Genomic DNA, 24,965 nt, shown 5'->3' on the forward strand with positions numbered 1-24,965 from the left:
CATCAAATCATACTCCAACGAAAAAAATATATAATTAAGCTTGTATCATAATATATGGGGCAATTTTTTGAAACAAGTTTCTAACTTAAAGAGTTTTTCTCGCAGTGAAAAGACTATTTTACCTCCGAACACTGTAAACCAAGCCCTAGCCGACAGTGACCACCTGGCCCACCAATCCTTGTCGTGTACCGCGGCCCTCACACAAGCTAAGAGGGGACACGACGGCCACGGGCACGTCCGAAGACCCCACTGGCCTCGTTCCTCGTTGTCGGACCCGACCCACCGCCGCCTTCTCCCTCTCCGTACTTCTCTGCCTCCTCCCTCGCCAATGATTGCCAACACGCCGATCGTGTGAAGGCTTACGGGCGATCCCTCCTTCCTCGCACGACGGTCGTGCTCCACCCGGAGTTCCTTGCGTGAGGGCCGTAGTCGACCACGACGGTGGCCGACGAGCGAGGTTACCAGGAGCCGGGCGGAGGGGGGCGACCGGCGGGGCGTAGGTGCGGCCAGGCGCGAGTGGAGGCACGACGAAATGCGATGACCGACGGGAGTAAAATAATTATTTCTGAAAAGAAAAATACTCTACACGAAAAACCCAAAGTCATGCGCTTTTTATGAGGCTTCAACCGATATCCGAAACCCGACCACGTCACCTTTTAACTTTCAATTTATATCCGAAAAATCGAGCATGAGAAGAGAACACATACCAAAATTATCTTGACTCGGTCAAAATCACCGGGTCACTGCGTGGGCCCCCGCTCGTCACCTGGAGCGTCGCCCCTTCCGCCGCCGCCCAGGCAGTCGAAAGGGGTCCTCACGCCACCGAACCTCCCCCTCGAGGAACCCTCCGCCTCCCCCTTCTTCACCGACCCTTCGTTGTCCCCTCTCTTCCAGGCCGGGATGGTGAAGGAGAGCGTCCGGATGAGGAACGACGGCCACCGGTCTGAAACCCCTGCCCGCACGCTCCGCCCCCCGCGGCTGCTCCCCTCACCTCCCGCGGCAGCACCGCCGCGGTACCCCGGACGCGAGCTCCCTTCCCCGGCGACCGGGAACGCGACGCAGCTCGTGGACCGGTGGAATTTACGGGCAGCGAAGATCTCCCGCCGTATGTGCTCCGGTAGCCGCAGCGTGTATCGGTCGACGTCCTCCCCTTCCTGGGGCTGCGCCACTGAGTGCCCGGTCGAGTGAGATCGTGGAAGCTTCGTCGACCGCCGCCCCCTTCTGGACCGCGCCTCCCGCCTCTCGCTCCCTATCCGGGTCAATTCGATCGTCTCCTCCTCTGTCGGGGACTGATCGACGACGACGACGTGATCCGGCGCCGGCGCCGCGGCGGAGGATGCGGGGGGCTGCTCGAGAGAGACGGTGGAGAGGTCGGAGCGGCAGACGGGGCAAGTAACGTGGGAGGCGAGCCAGGCGCCGATGCACTCGGGGTGGAAGACGTGGCAGCAGCCCGGGAGCAGGCGGAGTGTCTCGTCGTCCTCGAACTCGCTGAGGCACACCGCGCATTCCAGCGTGCCGCGCCCCACCTTGAGGGCCTTCGCGTCCGAGTACGACATCATCGGGAACATCTCCAGCACCTCCGGGCTCATCCCCACCGCCCCGCGCCGCCGCCCCGACCGGGCCACCGCTTCGTACCCCACATGCTGGTTCGACGGGTCGTTGTCGTTGGCGCACTGGCGGATGTAGACAAAGAAGAAGGCGAGGAAGAAGAAGGCACTGATGAGGACTGCGATGATGGTGGCCGTCGAAGGGCTTAGGGTGGTGGGGTTGGTCGGGCCGCTATCGTGGGAGCTCGGGGTCGAGGACTGGGCGGCGCACCGGGGGGTGAGAGGAAGCAGCGCGAGCAGGAAGAGGACGGCCATGACGCCTCGACCGTTGCTGAGGGCAGCGATCGAACGGCGACGGAGCGTCGTCGCCATCTACGAGGAGGAGTGATGGCGGGGGGCGAAATAATGAGTTCGATGATGCCAAGGGCGATGATAAGCGAATAGATGGCAGCGCTTTGGGCTAATTACACATATGTAATTAGCTACCTATCTCAATCTTATATTTTTTTTAATTATATTAAATATAAGATTGCGATCATTTTACATGGTCGGTAAAGATCATTTGCCTCTTATTGGGCTAACAATGATGACGTTGGGCTTGCAAATGAGGTCCAGCTCACCATCTAATTATGAGATCAATTATTTATTGAGAGAATTCTTGAAAATTTTGCTAGTATAAAAATTTTTCATATATAAGATCAATTATTTATGGGATGACTTTTCAAAAATAAATTCTAAGCATGAATTTTTCATATAATGTAATAGGTTTAAAAATTTTTTATAATTATTTTATCTTCGCCGATCATCATCCTTCGCCTAGTCTCTGCCCATGTCTCTATAACGTCGATTGCTCCTCTTTGTCAAACTCATCAAGTAATAAAGATGTAGTAGTCCTTGTTGGACTCTATTGGAACAAAAATAAAGACAACCTCTACATCCAATGATGAAGGCTAAGGGTAAGGTAGAGCCAACCCCCTCCCTCCTCACTTGTGACCAACGACGATGGGGCTGCAAGTGATAGATGATAATAATGGGGCATGAGGAGACTGTGCAATCATCAACAGAGATTACGGACAAGGTGGGCTACTCCCTCCCGCTTCCTCGCCCATAGTTGATGACGATGAGGGGCAACGAGCGATAGTGATAGTCGTAAAGGTTTTGCCTTCGTCACTAGGTCTAGTGAGGTCCGATGGAGGATCGACTCAAAAATAACAATAATGATGGGTTCGAATGATGCAAGATTAAAAATGGTCTTTTTAACATCACTAGAGACTAATATATATATATATATATATATATATATATATATATATATATATATATATATATATATATATATTCTTAAGAAACTTTATGATTTTTTATTTTCTCATATAGAGTTTTCTTTTTATTTTATTTATAGGTAAGAGATGATGGTACCTTTAGCCTTTACCCTATTAGTTGTCATATTTGTTTTACTGACTATTGCCTTTGCCCTACAGGTCCCCGCCTCCGTCTCGCCCCCTTGCCCTTCCATACAAGAGGAGCCCATCACTTACTCTCGAGTTGTTATGCTATATCAAAAGTGATAGGGTATCAAACATATTAAACTGAATGATAGAAGTCTCAAATGAATGACAGACTCTTCCGACATGATAGGACAAAGGGGTCGAAGATCACAAATGGATGATGGGCACCTCTAGCATGAAAGGGTGAGGGGCAAGGGAGAGGTGACAATTGATGAGGCAAAAATCAAAGATAATTTTGCCTTTTAGAAAAATAAGAGATGCTCTATAGAAATAAAATAAAAAGCGGTGTGCTACAAAAATAAAAAAATAATAATAAATAATAATAACTTTGAGTTTTGAGAGAATTATGTATATTTGACGAGTTTCCAGCTACTTACAAGTGTAAAGTGGCAAAAGTGAGGGTAATGATTGAGATGGATGAGAAGATTGGAGCTGACCGGTTCCCAGGATGTTGTCTTACTGGTATAGGGAGATGGTGGGAAAGGAATCAACTCATCATGGAACATTGGAGAGGGCGGTTTTTGGTCAATATGGCTTTACGTAAAGGCTTCTTTAATCAAATAATAAAGCTGGAAGCTTCGACCAATTGCAGTGACAGAACAGCATCAGCTCTTCCATCTCCTTTTTAAAGAAGAGATAAGATGGGCATCCAATCCTTCTTCCCATTCAAGTTTGGCTTTGGTTTCACACACTCATTGCCAGCCGTCGTGCTTGTCACTTTCTCCGACGCTTATAAGAATCATCCTTCACACTCACTGAACGTACCGACTATTACTTTTGTTATTTTAATTAAGCATATATATTTTTTTACAACTAATTATAAATGCATATATCATTCACTGTATGCCCTAACACAATATTATTAACGATTTATCCTGAACAAGATTAATTAGTCAATTATCCTATCAACAGGAAGCAGATAAACATTTAAATTGATTTATAAGAATTTGATTTAGATATTTTGAATTAATTGTATTAATTTACACACGGTTTCACTTTGTGATGCCATTTGACAACGGTGAATCACCGGGTGTTGATAAATGTCTCAGAGTCCGTCTCACTAATTTTGGACGTATCGTCAACGTTTCTTATAGGGCGGGCGGTCAAAGACGACCGCACCGGTGAGTCGGCATTGAGCACAAGAGAGAGCAGTGGTTTTGTACCGGCTTACTCGCGTGGCGCATTAACGAGAGAGACAAAAGCAAGATAGAAGGTGTTACGTCATAGCGTTTTAGTTTACATGGAAACAAGTCTACAGTCCAAGAGAAGTCTGTGCCTACTTTGGTCCTTTAAATCATTCGCACTAGTTTGGGTGGATAAAATGTATTATATGTTTCCCATGGGCTGGAAATTGTTCTTGTGTTCATATGCTTAATATCTAATTGAGATTTAACACATGAAACCCAATCAATCATATTCTGTCTAATATCTAAAACATTTGGAGGACAAACATCTAATTCACACCTCGTGAAAAATAGTCAAATCTGCTCGACAACAGACGATCAAATTTGACACTAACATATGCTAAATGTCCCACAAATCAAATAAGATTCTATTGATAAAATCTTAATTCTCAAAGATTACACCTCTCGAAAAATAGACGGTTCTCGATCCAATTTGACGCTAACATATACTAAATATGTCACCGATCAAACAAGATCATATTGATAAAATCCTAATTCTTGAAGATGACATCTCTCGAAAAATAGTCGAATCGGGATTGACGATCAAATTTGACACTAACATAAAATAAATATCCCACCAATCAAACAAGATCCTATTGATAAAATCCTACCACAAGCACTACAATTTCACAGAGAAAAATGCATTCATCATGTATATAGCACCTCAGGAATCAGCTGAAAGCTCCACAAAGAATGAAGGTTCAATGCAGGAAGCCGACAAGGGATAGTTGTGGTCACAGTCAAATTCATTGCGAATGGTGGCCACACAAAACATGAGAAAAAGGAAAGCACAAAGTAAGAAAAAAGAGCCTTATGATCCTTCAATGGATTGACTCTTGCAGCATTATGGGGCCACATCTTGCATCAGCAAAATCTACTTTAATAGTTAGGATATACTTTTCCTGGTAATAACATTAATCAGCTTCAAAGAACCCCCAGAAGGCATCTGTATAATACCGTGAAGTAGTATAACTATCCACCAGTCCAAGAAGCAATTAAACCTTTTGAGGAAAGCAGCACCAGTGGATGAACTTATCTTACAAGTGGCAGCATGGTCAACATCCAAGTAACACAGAAGGATCTAAAAAGGCTTGAGAAAAGACAATGGTGCAGTTATGCGTTTTAGGATCATGCTACTAAGCTGAAGATACAACATAATGCAAGAGGAAAGCCATATTTTCATAGCTGTAGAAGCCTTAGAACCAATTATCTTGGTATCAGACACGGGGTTATCCATCCACGAACTTTTCTATGCAGAAAGTGCACAGCTTTCCAGAATTTAATGTCAAATCATAATAAAATATTATGATCTTCAGTAATGAAACCAAATTATCTCATTAACATGATCTGCATTGAATCACTATGAAGCATGGACAAAAATAGGAGATATGAACACATGATAAGTCTGACTAGCACAACAATCTTAAAACTTCATGAAACAACATGGAGTGAAGATGGAAACTGATATGTACAAAAATATTGTTCATACTAATTAGACAATTTGAGATCATAAGAACAACAATCGTTCACAAATTTACTTCAAATGAAAATTAGAATATTTTAGAACTACATATAGTTATTCTAAATTAAAACCAACTTACATTAAATTTCCATTAATCAACATGTCTAGAAGCCTTGTGTAGAAAACATGCTTGTCTCGTATCTTCAAGTAACTGACATGTCTACGGAAGCACAAGATAAATGTCAGTGTTTAAACAAGAATGCATGCCACGAACAAAACATACATTTTAAAGTGTCTCTGCTTCATAGTTGAGATAGCTTACCATCTGATTGATTTAGAAGTCATTGTTTCATCATGAGTATATCTGATTACTGAACTAAATTTGTATTCGACTAGAAGTCATTGTTTCATCATGAGTATATCTGATTACTGAACTAAATTTGTATTCGACTAAAAACCTTTAGTGTTTCTTAAGGAGGAATTACATCATATTTGATAACATAATTTTTTGGATAATTGAGAGTAAATAATAACTTGTGTACTACTAAAGTGTCCTGGTTAGCCTATTCCATTAGCAGATAGATACATAAAAACAGTTAACTGTACTTTATTCTTTGAAATTTGACTTCATGAATTGTTGTGATATAGTTTTTTGCATTGTCACCAGTATCTAAATCCATGTGTATGGTCTGATATTGGTCCTTGGCCGACTGGCAAACATCAGCCGGTATGCACCGTACCAACCAGTATTTAAATCCATGCTACACATAATATAAAGACTTATGTGATGCAAATATATACATATATGCTATGAGTAAATGTATGTCGCGATACTCAATACCTCACAAACCATGGCAGTGCTGGATCTAAGATGGCCTCAGCCATGCTTGAGAATTTCTCAACTGAGGGCCCTTCATGGTAACCATCTTGGGTGTTGAGGTTCCCAAACATGCCCGAGAACTATTGACCCTACAAGCTCAGATCATGTCCTTGAGTAATCAGGATCTGTTGCTTTCCTTTCAAGCAATTCTAGTCCTCCCAAACTCAGTCTGGATCATGGTCAACGGTTCTCGGGCATATTTGGGGACCTCAACACCCTTTGGGCAGAATTGGTTGGAGGCTTGCCACCACAACTGACAGCCCCTCCACATAGAGCCATTCTAAGAGCTTCATTGTTCATTCTCTCTGAATCAATGATTTGGATGTGTATATATAAACTACATCTGTCTAAGTTAAGCATAAAAGACATCCTGGCAAAGAAAACAGAAACACCCTTCTAACTTCTTAGTATTATAGGCCTCTTACCTTGACAACTTAGCATCCTTTTTTTGATGACCTAGTTAATCTCATCAGGAAGATCACGTGCCATGCAACTATCTTGTTTGCCATGACAGCTAGAGACAGTTATGATACAACAAAAGTAGAAAAGTATCAAATTAATAAACAATTTATTTAAATGGTTATTATGTGTATTAGCAAGCCTCATCTTCATGGCAAGAACGATCATGTTGGATTGATAAAAGAAGAAGACACATGGATCGAATACTCCAATGGTGCATATATAACTCTATCGCCTAATCCAGCTATTTAAACTCATCATAAAACAAATGACGACCCATTAACTACTATTCATGTTATGGAAGTATCAAAAAGTTTCACCAAAGATGTTCAAACAGAAATATAAACAAGTACTAAGAATGCAATGTAGATGTGATAGGGCCTAAATATGAATCTAACAATGAGAAATTCTAGTCTTTTAGTCATATTCTCTAGACAATTTAAGTTGAGTCATATCTTATTCCATTGATGATCACCCCCTTAGTTCATGGACACAAACTAAATTTGCATGTCTTACATTATTGATAATACGTATTCATACTATGAAGAAGGACAATAAGTAAACAATTACAAATTTTAGATTTTCCAACTGTAAATGATTCCACAAGGAACGACACCATGTAATAGTGACAATTGAAAAACCGAAGCAAACTAGTTCTCTATCAAGGGCAGCCAGATAATTGAGGCTCTCGCCAAAGAAAATTCAGGACTCGAGATAGTAAGTCAGCATTGATGCACTGATTAAAAGCAAATGGATAAGATGTTTTGGAACATATTCAAATTTATCTATCAATGACAATGAATTGAATTCAAAGGCAACAAAAAAAATCACAAGCAAAACTTCTTCCAGACAAATCTGGCAAACAACAAAACCAAAGACATCCTGCATGCGCAAAGCGATGGCAAAAAGAAAAAAAAAGAACCATATAAACAAGCAAAGGTGGCTAAAGAAGCAAACCTAAGTTTCATTTGCAACCTCTAACAATACAGATATTACTTTAGGTAGAAAAGCAAAAAGATAATTAATTCATGCATCCGACCGACATAAAACCAAAGATGCACTTATTTTCATTACTGTCAATTTGAGTCCACCAGGAAAGTTAACATTCTGAAACCCTTTCATGAGTTTCATAAATAGAATCAAGCAGCTCCTGACATGCCTCGGACCAGTAAGTTATTCAAAATTCTCAGATGCTACCAACTCAAGACAAAGAAAATACCCGCTTATAGAGGCATACTGTGGATTCTATTAACTCGTCCATGTCTTGAGAAGAAGAACCCTCTCCCACTGCTAGATAATGATCTTCCTATACCGGAATCATCCTTTTGGTCCTCAACCCCATTGGAGGAATTCCCCTGCTTTCCTCTGTTATTGGGCATGCTGTCTTTCTCAAAATTCAGATCTTCCCCCTCCTCATCAATGGGACCTTCTTCTGGCCTCACTCGGAAGATGACAGCATCCATCGATGGAGTGTCCATGGAAACCGATCGCCAAACCGGCTGTAATCCACATTCCACCAGATCACTCTGCACACGCGACACAGAACTTTCAGACCATGAATCAAACACTTGCAGGGAATTGACCGGAATCCCAATTTCAATTACGCTCCCCGGTCCTCCTCCGTCCTCCTCCTCCTCCAGTGCTTGGATTCCCATCTGGGAAGTCTCCACCGGAGCAAAGGAGCCAGAGTCCAAGTCCACTGACTCACCGGCGGCAGCGGTAGGAAGGGCTGGGGCAGCAGCTGGGATCGCAGGTTCGGCGTCGGGATCGACGATGTGAGACCGGCAAAGGGGGCAATTAGCGTGATCCCGGAGCCAGGTATCGATACAGGAAATGTGGAACGCATGGCCGCACTTGGGGAGCAAACGGACCAGCTCCCCGTCGCGGAACTCGCCGAGGCAGACGGAGCAGTCGGAGGCGCCGTCGAGGAGGCCATCGCCAGCCTTGAACTCAGCCACCGCGATGGAACCAATGGTGGACTCGTCGAGCCCGACGGTCCGGATGTACCACACATGGTGGAACGGCTCCCCGTCGTCAAGCGACGCAGCATCGTCGTATTCCGGCCCCACACCCGCTGTAGCGGCGCCGAAGGGGCGGCGCCGTCGGCGGAGGACAGCGTAGTAGGTGAAGAAGAGAAGGACGCCGGCGAAGACGGCAGCCGCGATCAGTATGATGTGGGTGAAGGGGAGCCCCGAGTGTCCGTCGCGAGAAAGCGGAGGAGGCGCCGGGTGGTCGTCCCCGGAGAGGATCCGACGGTAGGGAGCCATCGGGAGGCGAATCTAGGTGTGATCGGGCGGCGGAGGACAAGCGAAGGACGACGACGCTCCAATCGCCTGCCGTCGGCGAGAGGCGGAGAGGGAGGCGAAGCAACAGAGGTCGTCGGTTTCGCGTCGGGGAAGTCAACCGAGCGGGGCTCGTCACCCCATAAGGACGCATCCTGTGACGGCCTGGCCTTGCCGGTTTCGTGCGGCGGGTGCGACAATTAGGTGACGCTGGCGCGGGGTGGGAGGGGGGGGCGTTGGGGAGTGAACGACCCATCTTTTAACAAAATTCCTAGACTCACCCGATTCTTGGCCCCACCCGAGTCGCGTCACAGTCGAGACCAGCCTCCTCTGACTCGTGTCTCTCCTCGAGGCGGTCTCTCCGGTTTCCAACTTGCGGGTGCAGAATTGGGTCACGCAAGTTGGAGGAGGGCCCCGATCTTTTTATCAAAATCCTAATCTCACGAGTCATGGGCCCCGCCCCGTCTTGGTCGCGTGACAGTCGGGACCGACCGTCTCGCATTTCATTAACGCAAGTGGGACCCACACGATTGTGGCCCCACGTTAGCAAGGAGAAAAGTTTGGGTATTAAATGACCTTTCCCCGCACGGCCGAAACCGACCTGTCTCGCCTACCTACCTCGTAATTAGAGGTACATATGAGCCCACCAATATACCTATATACACATATACGATATATATATATATATATATGATCTCTTTGGTCTTTTAGGAAAGCAAGCATGACACTATAAAGCATGAATGTACACAGCTGGCCAGAAAGAGATATCTCAATTATAAATAGTATATGTATATATTAATCTCAATGAGACTATAGAGTAACCATCAGACGTCTACGCGTCTACAGTGGAAGTGAACGGACATAAAAGGCATTTTAATCATCAAAATGTGTTGCCAAAGAGGGTCTTCAATAAGCCTATTGTGGGTCATGTTCAATGTAAATGGTTGCATTGTCACGTTGAGGTCTTCGTTTATAAAATTAATTAGAATTTTTTTATTATATTAAACAGTCTTAAGCTTATCACTTATGTAATAATGTAATAACCACTAAAATATCTTTTCAAAAAAGTTGAGAATTTATCATCTATGTCATAGTTTTATCTTAAAATTATGTTAATTATATATTATTCCTATAATTAATTATCTTTAATATTTTGATTATTGTACTTTCAAGAATTATATTGAGATTCTTATATCTATTTAACTCTGTTATTCCAACAAAATCTTTATTTTGATTTTTAACTCTATGAAATTATCTTTTTAATCTTGTATAAAAATATTAATATTTTATTTTCATAAATATAAAGATCCTAATATAATTAAAAAAAAATTAATTATATGAGCTAATATAAAATTTTAGCGTAAACACATAAGCGTACACAATCCATAAACATCGATACTTATCCATCAAACGTACAAAAACCATACAGTGCTAAAGAGTACACAAACACAAACCCTGCAGTGCCATAAACATCAGTGATAATGGATAGAGCTGATATCATCGTTGCTTTGGCTCTGCTTAATCTTCAAGAGGCTGTCCCACGACCTGCATGGTCCTCTTGGGTGGCGCATTCAGCAACTCCACCAGCAGTGGCTTCACCTTCTCGGTCATCTTCACGACCACCAAGAACAAGAGCCTGTAAATAATCACCATGGCAAACAGTATGGCAAGATCGACCCACTTGGAATATCCCACCTCCATCTGCCAGTAATCCTTCACAACCTCCTCCCCGGTGATGGTGGCTGCTCCACCTGCTTGGTTGCTGGGGAAGGTCAGCCCTGCGAACTCGTTCTTGTAGTACCCTTGGTTGGCATACTTGTGGAAGGAAATATAGTACATTGGGTACTTCCACACTGGCTTCGGCAGGTCGCCGGGCAACCGGAAGAAGCCACCTGATAGCATCATCAATCCTTGGATTCCGGCACCGGAGATGATGCCCATGAGATAGTTGGGCACGACGCTTGCTACGATCATCATCAGTCCTTCCACCACCATCATGGACGCGAAGAGCACCAGGCAGAAGAAGAGGAAGTGATCAAACCCTCTCTGGAGGCCGATCAGGAAGTAACCGGAGGCCGCCGGAATCAACGAGACGAGAGCCAGAAATGGCGCCGAGGATAGCGTGTTGCTGATCATGAACGCAGCGACGCCGTAGTGTCCATTTAGTCTTTCCGCTCCAAAGATCTTGTTGTTGGAGAAGAAAGAGTTAGCAATTAGCTTCGTGCATGTACGATAAATCTTGAAGTGTTTTACCTTCATATCTTCCACAAAGGAAGGAAATCCTCCGATCGCCATGAAAGTGAGAAAGCCTCCAACAAACATGAGCACGGAACCTCTGGCCTGGAACCATTTCATTAATAGATGCATGTATGTGACTTGCAATTCATCAAAATGAGTTTCATTAATGGATGCATGTATGTGACGCACAATAGACTTTCTTCCGCCATCTTAGCAAAAGGAGAAATCAAGATCATGTCAAAGAAAGCTACGTGGGGAATCAACTCACCTGAATTGACCCATAACTGTGTCCAATATCGTGGAATAGAGTACCGATGCATATACCCAATATGAGGTATACTGCAAGCCGAAGCCAGTAGTAACCCAAATCCCTGTGCATGTTTACCAAGGATCTCTTTGTGAGGACAAGCACCTGGGTGAAGAAACTGACTTGCGCTCTGTTCTCTACAAGATCCCTATCCTGCGAAAGCAATGGTGATTTATTAGTATCAGCGAGACAAGATCATGATCAAGTGTTGGTGATAAGCGTGACAAGCTCACCATGTTACAGATCTCAGCTACTCGTCGCTCCACGTATTGGCATGTCTTGTACTGCTTGTATGCGGTTGTCAGCACATCGATCGCCTTCGTGGCATTCATCAAGCCGGCACTGGAGCCTTCTTCCCGTTCCTATTCAGCGTAAGCTTTTAGTCGAAATGAACGAGCCTGAAACTTGGAATACAAGTTCCGAAAGCTTCACAACGCAAAGGAAGAACTCATCGAATACCTCGTCGAAGTCCTTGTTTATTGTTCTAAGGAAGTGGTCGGATGGGTTTATGAAGGTCGGGCATGCAAAACCATTCAGAGCAAAGAACTGCAAAGAGATATCTTAAGTTAATAGATGAAGTAAATTTATTAGTGTTCTTGATCTCCCTCCGTATCACTCGTACCTCGTTGGTTCCCGAAGTCGGTCCAAAGTATACTGTTTTGCCATCAGACAAAAGGCACAAATCGTCGAACAGCTCGAAGACATCACTGCCAGGTTGATGAATTGACGCGAGCACGGTCCGGCCGTCATGCTTGGCAAGGTTGACGATGCGGCTCATGACATGGTACGACGCCGCGCTGTCGAGGCCGCTCGTGGGTTCGTCCAAGAAGAGGAGCTTGGGGTGGGTCAAGATCTGAATACATATGCTCACTCGTCTCTTCTGCCCACCGCTGATCCCTGTGGACGAGAAGTTGCCTCCGATCCTGGCGTCCATGGCTGCCTGCAGACCCATGTCCCTGATGGTCGTCTCTGCTCTCTCCCTCTTCTCCGACCTGGTCATGGTCTTGGGGAGCTGCAGCTCCGCCGAGTAGTACACCGCTTCTCTTACTGTGAGCGTGGTCATCAGGATGTCGTCTTGTGTCACGTAGGCCTGAATCGAAATCGAAAGAGATTACTGTGAGATGGAGCAGAAGAAGGGGCTGTGTGATGAGAACTACTATTACCGAGTTCCCAAAAGACAGTCGCTGTCGTCGGCCATTCACCAAAATGTGGCCGGATTGCTTCGTTCTTGCGCCGAGCCTCCCTGCCGTAGTCCTTGCATGAGTTGCTCGACTTTCATGCAATAAAGATCTAAATTAATAGTTGTAATTTACACCATCTCATGCGATCACCTGCTAAAGCGTTAAGTAGGGTCGTCTTGCCGCAGCCGGAGGGGCCCATGATGGCCAAGACGGCGCCGGGCTGGGCGTAGCCGGTTATGCCGGAAAGGATGACGTGCGACGCATCCTTACTGTTGGATGCGGTCACCCACAGATCCTGCCACGTCAAGTGAACCCCGACATCAGCCGACCCCACCCGAACCACATGGTCCGCCGTCCCGCCCACCACTCCCATCTCCTGCGCCATCTCCACCGCCATCGAGCTTACGAACGGGAGACGAAGAGCAGAGAAGCAAAGAGGCGAGAGATGGTTGAACGTTCAAGCTTCCATCGTCTTATGTAGCCAACGAAAGAAGACTTCGTCTTCGACTTGTGGTGCATGAGACACATGATCGATGAAAACGTCGCTATGCTTTTGGTACCCATAATTAATGGCGCGAGAAATAATCGGGCGGCAGAAGGGGACTGCAGGCGAGAAGTCCCGCTGTTGACATAACAAATGGAAAGGAGAGATGGAGAGGAAGAATACTAAGAAAATTAATGTAACAAACAAATATAGATGGATTCTCATACTTCACCAACTCTCCGTCTATCGTGTATCATGAGAATCTCATCTATTTATAGCACATAGAATTATAGATGGGAGTTGCAATCCTTAATTACACTTTTATTACCATGTATAATCTATGAAATTTACTGTTGACTTTTTAGTTCTTATAATCCATGCATTTTTTTTTTCTTCATGGTCATTTTTATCATGATGTCACATTTCTTATCTTTCATTTGATTGATGTTTCCTTTTCTCTCCTCTCGTCAGTCAATACTACTGTTTGGAGTCCACCGTATGCATCTGTTTTGTCTCTCTTCCACCCTTGAATCTGGGATCTTCTCAGTTAAACGGTGCAGAATAGTGTCTGTGAGATAAATCAACGCAACCATTTTGGGGCTTTCAATCAAGCTATCTGGAACAGTAACAAACGTGCAATGTGTGCGTTTTGGGAGACGACTTTTCCACCGTATGATCTCAAAATTAGTTCTCCACCAGACCAAAAACATTGGCACAAAGCTACCGATGTATCCGCTAGCTTGGATGATTACCGTGACATCTATTTCTTTCGCCCTCGTTGATGGATGTTTTAGGACGGTATGGTATCTCAGTATGGTTTACATCGAGTGCTTCATGTGCCAACCTCCTATTATAATTTGGCTCTTCAACTTTATAATGTGAAAACTAGTACTAAAGAGATGTCCATTAGCTTGGATGACTCTCTTTCTAAGGGATTACTGATTTAAATTTCCTTAATAGATAATACTTATTTTCTTGTAACCTCGTTTGTGGATCTTTGCCCAAATCTCAATTTATGTATGTTGCGTGTTTTGTGTGTGAGCCATTATCGATGATTTTTTTATAATTTTTTTGGTACAGTATACTTAAGAAAATATACTATTAAGCTAATTTACGTCCTACAGAGTCATTATCGATGATTTTTTATTTTATTTTTTGGGTGCACAATACATAAAAAAGATGTTATTTTAATATTATTATTTTAGATTTTGATTATTTGACAGGGGATTCAAAGCTAAGTTACATCCTACATCTAAGTTTATCACAAGTCCGATGTTAAGAAAATAAGAGATTTAGTAGGTGATCTTATAGGAAATACATAGAAAGTGTACCTAACAAAAGTCAATGAAGTTTCCTAGGATTCAAGAGAATAAATGCATAGTATTTTCACATAAATTAAAGGATGTACCTGATGAGTGAGGTTGAGTAAGTATCGAATTGAGGTGGAGAGAACTAATCTAGAAGATGATTATATAAGATCATCAATTTTTACTTAACCGTGAAGACATGCGGTTGAACTATCCAATATTACAATTATAGTTAACATGACCACACTGATATAAAAAATGATTGATATTGTTGATTTAGCATCGGATCCACGTCTCTATTTTTCTCACATGCGGTGAAGGGCCATCCACGTCTCTATTTTTCTCACCGTTGACTTATGGTGCTCATAACTGTTGAATCTCAAATTTAGTGATGGCCGTTGGTCCCTCACTCTGTTTTCGGACGCTGTGTTTTCGCATCAGTGATTGCGGAACAGAAATGATGATATGACAGGAGAAGTTTTGTGCCAGCTTTTGAAAATGGGCAACGCTTCTTTATCATGTTGGACAGTAACAACGTCACTTCTTGCAATAAAAAAACACAGTACAGTACTATGCAATGAACACTGTGATTCCAATGAGAAAAAAAAAAAAAGAAAACAAAGCATCTACTACTTTGTTTCTAAATCATTAATTGAATGTTGAGCCCATCGTTCATGTAAAGAGTGAAATTAAAAAGATAAAAAAATTTAATTAGTATCATATGGTATTTATTTATATATGGTGAAAGAGAAGATTATAATATTTCCTTGTGCAGTTGAGAAAATCTCATTTGCAATGCAGTTAAAAAAATATCTTAATTATCATGTCTTTATAAGATCGAGCTCTTATCAAGAATATCGATCTTGGATCGATCCAACAAAAATAGTTATAGACTAAAGGCTTCGTGAATTAGTTTGCTAGTTAATCAATTATATGGATATTAGATTATTCATATTGGCCTTATAATGAGACTCATCACAGGGTATTGATGAGTCTGCTAGTTAATATTTCATATCCTCTGTATATTGTCACCATATAATGGGAATGTAGCATTAGTCGCAACCAACCTCTCATCTCGATCTGCATTTTCGCTCAGAAGTCTCGGACTTTCCATGGTTAGCTCCATTTACAATGATCATATTAGACATGACTGCCAATTACAGCGTGAATGATGTCGATCTCCCTGCCATAAGCAGCAAAAGATGATTGTGAGTTGCCACTCCAAAACCAGAAGGCATTAGATGGTCGAGACTTGAGCATGAAAGGTAAGTTACCATAAAGATCATTGATGTCTTCTTTTTCTTCTTCTTCAGTAGCAGTGGCATCAGCATCGATTAGGTTTGTGTCGAAGGTGTTAGTTTAGCAAGTCCCACATAATCCCACATCAGGAAAATCAAGTTTGGTATCTCCTGTTTAAACTATAAATAAGGGCATGGGTTTTCAAGTCAGATGCACCACAAGAACACATAATTGTTTGCTTTAGGCTTTTCTTATTTAGTAGTTTCGTGTTTTATGGCCTAGGAACATGCATTTGTAATAGTCCCTCTTTTATAGTAGTAATTTGCTCCTCCTTCGTCCGTAGATGCATGTCAATTGACCGAACCACGTAAATCTGGTGTTCGTGTCTTCTTTTATTTTTCTGCTTTATTATCTTTTTTTGGGTTGCCAAATTACCCTTTGGTAAATTTTCTAGGGCTAGCTCTAACAAACTGGTATCAGAGCCTGGTTTCGGGATCTTTTGGCAACGATGACAATAACAAAGATCGATTTCGGCATGTGACAACTCAAGATGGAGACTATTCTGGTTCAAGATGAAGTTGATTTGGTACTATAGGGAGCTGAGAATATTCCAAATGGTACGTCAAAGGAAGATCTTGTGGGTATGGATAAGAAGGCCCGATCAAGCATTATTCTAAATCTCTCTAATGAGGTTTTACGGGAGGTAGCTACGGAGACTATGGTTAAGAGCATGTGGGACAAACTTAAAGCCTTATATATGAAGAGGATAGTGGAGAATCGTCTCTTGAAGCATAGTTTTTATACGCTTCGGATGACTAAAGATATATCTATGCTCTCACATCTTGATAAATTTGATTCCTTAGTTATGGATTTGGAGAATATAGATGCAAAAATTGATGACGAGGATAAGGCCCTATTACTTTTGTGTTCTCTTCCCCAATCCTTTAAGTATTTCCATGATACTATGATTTATGAAAAAAATAATAATTTCATATCAGGAAATTAAATCTGCACTAAAATCTAAGGAGCAGATAGACAGGGATATCACTGGAGAGGGAATCAGGCTGAAGGTCTGATTGTCAGGGGTAGAACGGATAAAAGAAAATTTGACAGTAGTAGATCTAAATCTAGATCTAAATCAAGATATAGAAATTTAGAGTGCAGATATTGTCATAAAATGGGACACATTAAAGCTGATTGCTTTAAATTGAAAAATAAATTAAAGCAAAAAGAAAAAATTATTGAGAAAACTACTGAGTCCGCTGAAGCTAGTGTAGCAGCTGATGAAAATGTTGGAAATATTTTCTTTGCTACTGATGACAGGATGAGGTCTAAAAATAAATGAATTTTAGATTCGAGTTGTTCTTATCACATGTGTCATAATAGAGATATGTTTTCTACATATGAATCTTGTAATGGTGGAATTATTTTGATGGGCAATAATACCTCGTGTGATGTTGTTGGTAGAGGCACAATCCGAATTAAAATGCATGATAGTATGTAAGGACGCTCACTAATGTTAGACATATTCATGATTTAAAAAAGAATCTCATCTCTTTAGGCACCCTAGAGGCTCTTGGGTGTAAATACGCAGCTGAAGGTGGAGTTATGAAAGCTTCTAGAAGTGCTCTTATTGTTATGAAAGCTTGTAGGTCTAGTAGCTTGTATATTTTGCAGGGAACTACTGTCACAGGCTCAGTTGCAGTCTCGTCATCATCATTATCTGATTCTGATATCATTAAATTATGGCATATGCGTTTGGGTCATATGAGTGAAAAAGATTTAAGCATATTGAGCAAAAGGGATCTTCTTTGCGAACAGAGTATTTGACCACTAGATTTTTGTGAACACGCATTTTAGAAAGCAGAAAAGAGTCAGCTTCAATTCTCTAGCAGTTCACAAAACAAAAGGTACTCTTGACTATATTCATTCGGACCTTTGGAGTCCAGCTCATGTTCAGTATAAGGGTGGTGTCAGGTATATGTTGACTTTCATGTTGAATCTCGTTTTGATGATGAAACCACTTGATATATGTTTATGATTTAATCTACATTTTGAGTGACGCAGGATCCATCGATCGGGATGAGACAATTAAAGCAGGAAAAATCATGTTGTGCCGGAGGAACATGTAAGAAGATTGGACGTCGGGCCGGTGGATCGGTCGACGTATCGACAGAAGGCTTCGAGCCGTGGACTCGGACATCGGGCCAAGAAGAGCGGGTATTGTGCCAAGGATATCGGAGTTGCAGAGTCAAGACATGCAGTAGGAGTTGTGCCGGAGTTAAGACTATGATCACGTTGGGAGTTTGAGAGTTCGACGAAAGTCCGGACGGTCGTCGGAGGTTCTGCGAGAACAAATTCGAGAAGTCCAAGAGCTTGCCAAAAAAGCTCGTGGGAACTCACCAAGTGGATCATCGCAAGTCTAAGAGTTTGCCGGAAGTCCGTTGGAGCATCACCGAAGGTTCGTCGGATGTTCGCCGGAAGAAGCGATTGACGCACCGGAGAAAGTTGCAGTAAATGTCTTAAGAAATATCGTAGTTAGCAAAGAGGAGAATCATCCGAATGAATGAAATGATACAAATGAATCACATATATCTTTTTGATTTATCTTTTTAATGTGATGTTGATAATTTGATATGCCTATTGAAATTCATGATATTAGATAATTGAATCCTTGACTTACTCTTTATACGGCTTGAAAATAGATGTTTAAAATCTTGCTTGATGAGTTGTTTTATAAGATTTTGCCTTTATGTCTTCTAGAACCTTAATGCTTATATTGATTTGGCATATAAAGACTAAGGTATGCTTAGATGAAAAAGAATCACTTAAAAAATGTCATTTCCATCTGATCGAGATTAATGATTTCAAAGCTAAATTACATCTTACATCTAAGTTTATCATAAGTCCGATGTTAAGAAAATAAGAGATTTAGTAGGTGATCTTATAGGAAATACATAGAAAGTGTACCTAACAAAAGTCAATGAAGTTTCCTAGGATTCAAGAGAATAAATGCATAGTATTTTCACATAAATCAAAGGATGTACCTGATGAGTGAGGTTGAGTAAGTATCGAATTGAGGTGGAGAGAACTAATCTAGAAGATGATTATATAAAATCATCAATTTTTACTTAACCGTGAAGACATGCGGTTGAACTATCCAATATTACAACTATAGTTAACATGACCACACTGATATAAAAAATGATTGATATTGTTGATTTAGCATCGGATCCACGTCTCTATTTTTCTCACATGCGGTAAAGGGCCATCGCATCTCTATTTTTCTCACCGTTGACTTTTGGTGCTGATAATTATTGAATTTCAAATTTAGTGATGGCCGTTGGTCTCTCACTCTGTTTTCAGACGCTGTGTTTTCGCATCAGTGATTGCGGAACAGAAATGATGATACGACAGGAGAAGTTTTGTGCCAGCTTTTGAAAATGGGCAACGCTTCTTTATCCTACATGTTGGACAGTAATAACTTAACTTCTTGCATCATAATACACATTACTGTACTATGCAATGGACACTGTGATTCCAATGAAAAAAAAAAAGAAGAAAACAAAGCATCTAATACTTTGTTTCTAAACCATTAATTGAGTGTTGAGCCAGTCGTTCAGAGGTCTTATCACATCGTGCCTATTAAAGATCTAACCCAAAATTTTCATGATGATTTGATGAACTTGATAACATTTTACCCATCATGTAGGTTTATAACGTCAACGAAAACCTAATGCAAATTTTATTATGCAATAAATATTGTCTATTTAACAAAAAAAAAAGATAAAAATGTTGAATAATTTGTTTGTAGAGCATGGATTGTTTGTCAGGAGTTGGCTAAGATTGTTCTCATCTTTTTAATGGTCCTCCACTTTATTGATGTGGACAAAAGAATATAACTCAAATGTACGACCATTAATGAGAAGACTTAATGTACCATGTCTTGGTAAATATACTCAAACAATCAGCACATCCGAGTGTTTGTTAGATTACTATCAAGTGTCCCTCAAAAATATCAAGCATCCAACACACCTAATAGGAGATGAGGACAAAACTAGACCCCAATTGTATGACTTGTCAACTATATGTAGATGAACATTGCATTTACTCCTTTATCAGATTTTTATTGAATGTCACTTCAAAATGTAAAGCTTTCAACAAGCAAAGGGTAGGATATTTGTGAATTTTACTTTACCCTTTCTCAAACTTGGTAAAGTATTTAAGTGCTCCAAATGTTTTCTCAAATTCAACATTAATATTTTCTTGTTGTGGTTATCTTGATTAAAATTAACATATGCATTTATTTGGCTTAAGAGGGGGTAGATTGACGTGAATATCGATTGTCATCTCAACATTAATGGTTATGAGTACCTTTATTCGACCTAAAGAAAGGGACTTAACTTTTAGGACGTTTTCTTTTTTCTTAAAAAAACTTAAGCAATTGAGTAAACATAAACACATAAAACATCTCAAATAATTGTCATTCAAAATTACTATATGCATTCCTAAACTCAACTATTGTGTTCCAAGGGTACCTATTTTGCGCACCTATGACCTACCTTCTTAGATATTTTCTTTACTTAGATAGATTTGTTTATTTGATAAATTGAAATATTAATTTATTATTTTTTTTGTTTTCCTTTGTGTTTGTGAGAAAATAATAAAATTTAAGAAAATGAATTATGCCTATGATGTTATGTTTTAAACCAGTTGAATACTTGGATTTGATGTTTATTATTAATTAGTGGAAATTTAATTCATGGCGTGTGTTACTAAATCATGTTTTCTATCTAGTTTGTTTAAATATTACCATGATAATTGCATTTACCAAATGGATTGTGATTGATAATATATAATTTATTTATTTCATAATTAACATTAAAATTCTATTGTTAGCCCCAAAGTCAATTGTCGACTAGAAATGTTGAGATGATCCGATTTAATCTAGTCAATGTCGGTGCGGTTTGACACCGACTAGATCAAGCTTGGGTCAGATATAGTCTGTCTTGAGCAAGTAGGCACAATGTAAGTCAAACCCAGCATGGGCATGCCAAGTCTGACCTAAACCAAGCGTTCTCAGGCACTCGAACCAATGTGGGCGGGCATAGGTGTCCGACCCAATACATGGGCCATATTAATTCGGCCTCTTAAGGGCCACACTGATCGGGTGAGTTTAAGCGATCGCTTTCCCAACATTGGATTAGCGCTACGCAGGTGACTCTAGCGTGCTCGACTTAATTGGTGGTGTGACCCAATTGATCCGACCGTTGGTTTGTGCGTCATCCCATGGTCCAACCAACTTGGGGAATTCACACTAGCCAAGCGTCCAACAGCCCGTTTGTGGCTCAGACAATAGCTCGAACACCTCAGCGGCCAAACAAAATCGTCATTCTCGGTTTAGCATCTCGATCCTATCTACAGCGAAAAGGAAGAAGAGACGACGATCCTAATACGGAAAGAGGTGAAGATTACCTAGGAAGGAGTCGAGGCCGCGGTCGTCCTTGTCGTCGAACTCGGGCCGGGGGCGGCGTTGGTGTTGGGGGAGCGGGTGACGATGGCGACAGCTGCCACGGAGGGCGACTAGGGGAGATGGGAAGCTTCTCCAAGAGCTTGGACGCAGCAGTTCTCCTGGCGGCAAAGAGGGCGACCATTGTCGCCGTGTGCAGCAAACGGAATCAAAGAGACGGAACAGGCGAGGTCGGGTTTAAATAGAGCAGTTGGGGTGTATCATAGTAGCTTCTGGAGAACGGGGAAGGTTCTAGAAGAACCCAATTGGAATCATAGCGAAATTGTTGGAAGTCCTTTCTTCTTGGATTATGTATTAATTACAAAGTATACATCGTATAGTATAATTCAGTTACATAATATAAATTTCATACTATATATTGTATCTTATGAATTATGCATTAAATCACTATGCATTACATTTCCTCTCTTTCTTCCTTTTATGAATATAAGAGCAACTCTCCAAATAATAAAAAAACTTGAGAACATGAAAAATACTTTTACAAACAAATTGTTATTGATGATATATTGGCTTGCATTATTAGTTGTTTATGATTGAGCCTAAACTTTGAACAAAACAAGGTTAATTCAAAAAATCATAATTAAATAGGCCCAAAATAGTAGGATGCAAGTTCAAATGTATGGCATTGGGTTTTTAATAGCATTGGACCGATTTAGGTTCAATCTTCACCCCCAATTTCTTTTTATGAGTGGATTCTATGTTAATTAGCATGATAAAATATATTTCAATAGTTCTCTAAATATAAGCTTAAAATATTGGAAGGAAAGGTCTTACTAATCTGAGTTTATCATACTAATTTTTGTTGAAGGAAAGCATAATATAACCGTATTTATAGCTCGATAACATTTTTGCGATTATAGATCATGAATAATTTTTTGATGTATAACTTGACATAATGTAAATGATAAAATCCTCACATATCTATTAACTTAAGATTTTGTGTCACCAAATAAGAAAAAATATACCAATGGTTGTCTCTTCATCGATATCTAATCTAGATTGTTGATTCTCATCATTAATCTCAACTTTAATCCTAAACATCCATGTTCAAACATTGCACTTAGTGGTCTGCTATGGAAAATTTGTAGTTAAAAGAACTCATGAGAGCTGTTGCCACCTTATTGAAGGATGCATCTCATCAAGTAGCTAACTAATATGCTTTTATTTCAGTAAAATTGTCAGGAAGATGTTAAAGACCTAAGTTTTGTGCAAAAACTTTCTTTTGTTTCTCACACATTGGATGTTGAAATATCATGACATAGTCGATCTCACATCAGGCAGCCATCATCAATTTGGAGTCACCTTCTTCCTGTTCTCTTAGACTTATCTGCTTAATCTTCCAACCTCTCCTGTCATCAACTTGTCACTCATCTAATATTAGTCATGCAAAGCTGAATGCTCCATCAACTTCTGCAATCAAGAATGGTCTAACTTTGTGTGTCAAATCAGTTTGAAAAATCTATTATATTTTGAATCTTTTCTGAAGATGACACACCAACTACTCCTTGGTCTTTGTTCATATCCACAATGGATCAAACATGGTTTTCACAAGAATTATATATTCCCAGTCATTGTTTTCCTCTTTCAGATGATAGAGGATCTATACATATGGAGGCCATCTGTGTGTCAGTTTTGCTGATAAATGCTGCTCGTCATCAATCTGAGTAGATATAGTGCAATTAAAATGCATACTTTGTGTTGAGAACATGTGGTGAGGCCTATCTGATGCAGACAATATACTTTGAGCTGATCAATATCTTTGACTTATGCTACTTACCATTTAGCCTATTCTAATGAGAAGATTCAGATACACCAAAACACTAATAGTAACTACACTTCTGTTGAGCTCTTCAGATGAAATTGTCATGTTCAAGCTCAAATTATATCCATTGAGTCTGTATGAAACATTTCAATTATTTTTCCAAGTCTTGCGTGCTGCACCATCAAAGCTTTCATGGCCTGTAAAACTCTGAACAGTGTTGATGGAGTTGACATGATGAATATCCAATGAACTGTGTGTCCTGTCACTTGAAATCCGCCTAACCCCATAAATGACATCCGAAAGATTGATACAGTTGATTGGCCACTTGCATGCGGCCAAGACCATATTATTAACACAAATTGATGATAAGGTCTTCTTCAATGGACTTCGTGACCTGGAGATGGCTCTTGACCAATGAGAGTTCAGCTCTCTTCTCTCATACTGAAAGTAAAGTTAAACAGGGAAAGAAACAGTGCAGTTCTTGAAATGCTGCTCATCGCACCATCAAACTTCTGTAGTTCTCCAACAACTTGGAGGGAGACATATATCAGATTAGCTTCAAGTGTAGCATCTGCAAATAGTAGACAATCGATCTCAATTAATGCATCGTTCTTCGCTTTGATGATATAAATACATGCACAAGATGGCAGCTAGGAGGCTGGTGAAAGAGACTTGGAACAGCTTAGAGGCAAAAGAGAGTCTGGGGACGGAGAACAGCATGAGGGTTATGGGGAGGGATAAGGAAGACACGGGGCGTGGCCGACATGGAGGGAGTCGGGTCGTCGGAGGGAGGATAACGACAGCACAAGGAGCTCGTGCCGCAGACATGGTCAACCGTTGGTCTTTGGATGACGTCGGAGGTGAGGGAATGAATGGATCGGCGCGCGTGCGAAAGCATGGATAAGCTTGCCGACACGCCTCGCACGTGCACCAATAAGCTGATGTCATAATATCTATCCAGAACGGAAGCAAAAGAGGGAAAAGACAATTTTAATGTCTTTATTCGAAGCTTTTTTATTATCTCTTTATAACTCTTAAAATAAAAAGAATTATAAAAGTGATAACTTAATTTTACATGATTTAATTTGTTCAAAAAAAATAAAAAACAAAAAGGATGAATTCAATGCACTATAATTATGCCAATATGAAGTTTAGGAATTTGTGTTTTCCAAACTAGATTATGTTATTACACATCGCATTTGTTTTAGATATAGGGTTTGAATTGAGATTTTACATAACTTATTTTAATTTTATATAAAGTTTTATTTAAATATTTTCATATCACTTTATAACTTTAAAAAATAAAAAAAATTGTAAAACATATGAAAATAAGATTATAGCATAAATTTATCCGATTTAACTTGTGCAAGAAAAAAAAAAGATGCATCACTATCTTCAAAGATAAAAAGGTCGAATTCGATATGCAAGATGAAAAAAATCAATCTATATAACCACACCTTTGAATTTAAATATATTCATTGTATTTGGATTTGGTGCTTACCATCACATGCATCTTTTTAGTCTAAGGTTGTTTTCTCTCATAATTGTGCTCACGACATTTTTATGCAATTAAAATTATATTACACCTCTCCATC

General features: G+C 40.8%; 3 protein-coding genes across 3 annotated transcripts; all 3 read right to left on the bottom strand.

Moving 5' to 3' along the window:
• Positions 1-27: 27 nt before the first annotated feature.
• LOC135584571 (E3 ubiquitin-protein ligase ATL31-like) lies at positions 28-2,018 on the bottom strand. Its single transcript, XM_065134356.1, has 2 exons — positions 708-2,018; positions 28-582 (listed from the first exon to the last, which is right to left on the bottom strand). The coding sequence occupies exon 1, from the start codon at positions 1,917-1,919 to the stop codon at positions 741-743; it is 1,179 nt and encodes a 392-aa protein (XP_064990428.1). The 5' UTR covers positions 1,920-2,018; the 3' UTR covers positions 28-582; positions 708-740.
• A 6,066-nt stretch (positions 2,019-8,084) lies between these two features.
• On the bottom strand, positions 8,085-9,543 carry LOC135627908 (RING-H2 finger protein ATL52-like). Its single transcript, XM_065134368.1, has one exon. It carries the CDS (start codon positions 9,305-9,307, stop codon positions 8,264-8,266), a length of 1,044 nt encoding a protein of 347 aa, XP_064990440.1. The 5' UTR covers positions 9,308-9,543; the 3' UTR covers positions 8,085-8,263.
• Positions 9,544-10,697: 1,154 nt separating this feature from the next.
• LOC135627917 (ABC transporter G family member 1-like) lies at positions 10,698-13,496 on the bottom strand. Its single transcript, XM_065134378.1, has 8 exons — positions 13,199-13,496; positions 13,031-13,110; positions 12,490-12,957; positions 12,327-12,413; positions 12,101-12,229; positions 11,829-12,020; positions 11,576-11,662; positions 10,698-11,506 (listed from the first exon to the last, which is right to left on the bottom strand). The coding sequence occupies exons 1-8, from the start codon at positions 13,443-13,445 to the stop codon at positions 10,841-10,843; spliced, it is 1,956 nt and encodes a 651-aa protein (XP_064990450.1). The 5' UTR covers positions 13,446-13,496; the 3' UTR covers positions 10,698-10,840.
• Between the last annotated feature and the right edge of the window lie 11,469 nt (positions 13,497-24,965).

Source organism: Musa acuminata, chromosome BXJ1-3 (assembly GCF_036884655.1).
Source record: "Musa acuminata AAA Group cultivar baxijiao chromosome BXJ1-3, Cavendish_Baxijiao_AAA, whole genome shotgun sequence".
In the NCBI taxonomy this organism is placed as follows: Eukaryota; Viridiplantae; Streptophyta; class Magnoliopsida; order Zingiberales; family Musaceae; genus Musa; species Musa acuminata.

Excerpts from the sequence above, each read along its gene's own strand:
- LOC135584571 (XM_065134356.1), bottom strand. The coding sequence starts at position 1,919 with ATGGCGACGACGCTCCGTCGCCGTTCGATCGCTGCCCTCAGCAACGGT.
- LOC135627908 (XM_065134368.1), bottom strand. The coding sequence starts at position 9,307 with ATGGCTCCCTACCGTCGGATCCTCTCCGGGGACGACCACCCGGCGCCT.
- LOC135627917 (XM_065134378.1), bottom strand. The coding sequence starts at position 13,445 with ATGGCGGTGGAGATGGCGCAGGAGATGGGAGTGGTGGGCGGGACGGCG. Across the intron at positions 12,958-13,030 it reads GACTGTCTTTTGGGAACTCG|GCCTACGTGACACAAGACGA; the intron begins GTAATAGTAGTT and ends ATTTCGATTCAG. Across the intron at positions 11,507-11,575 it reads CCTTTGTGGAAGATATGAAG|ATCTTTGGAGCGGAAAGACT; the intron begins GTAAAACACTTC and ends TCCAACAACAAG.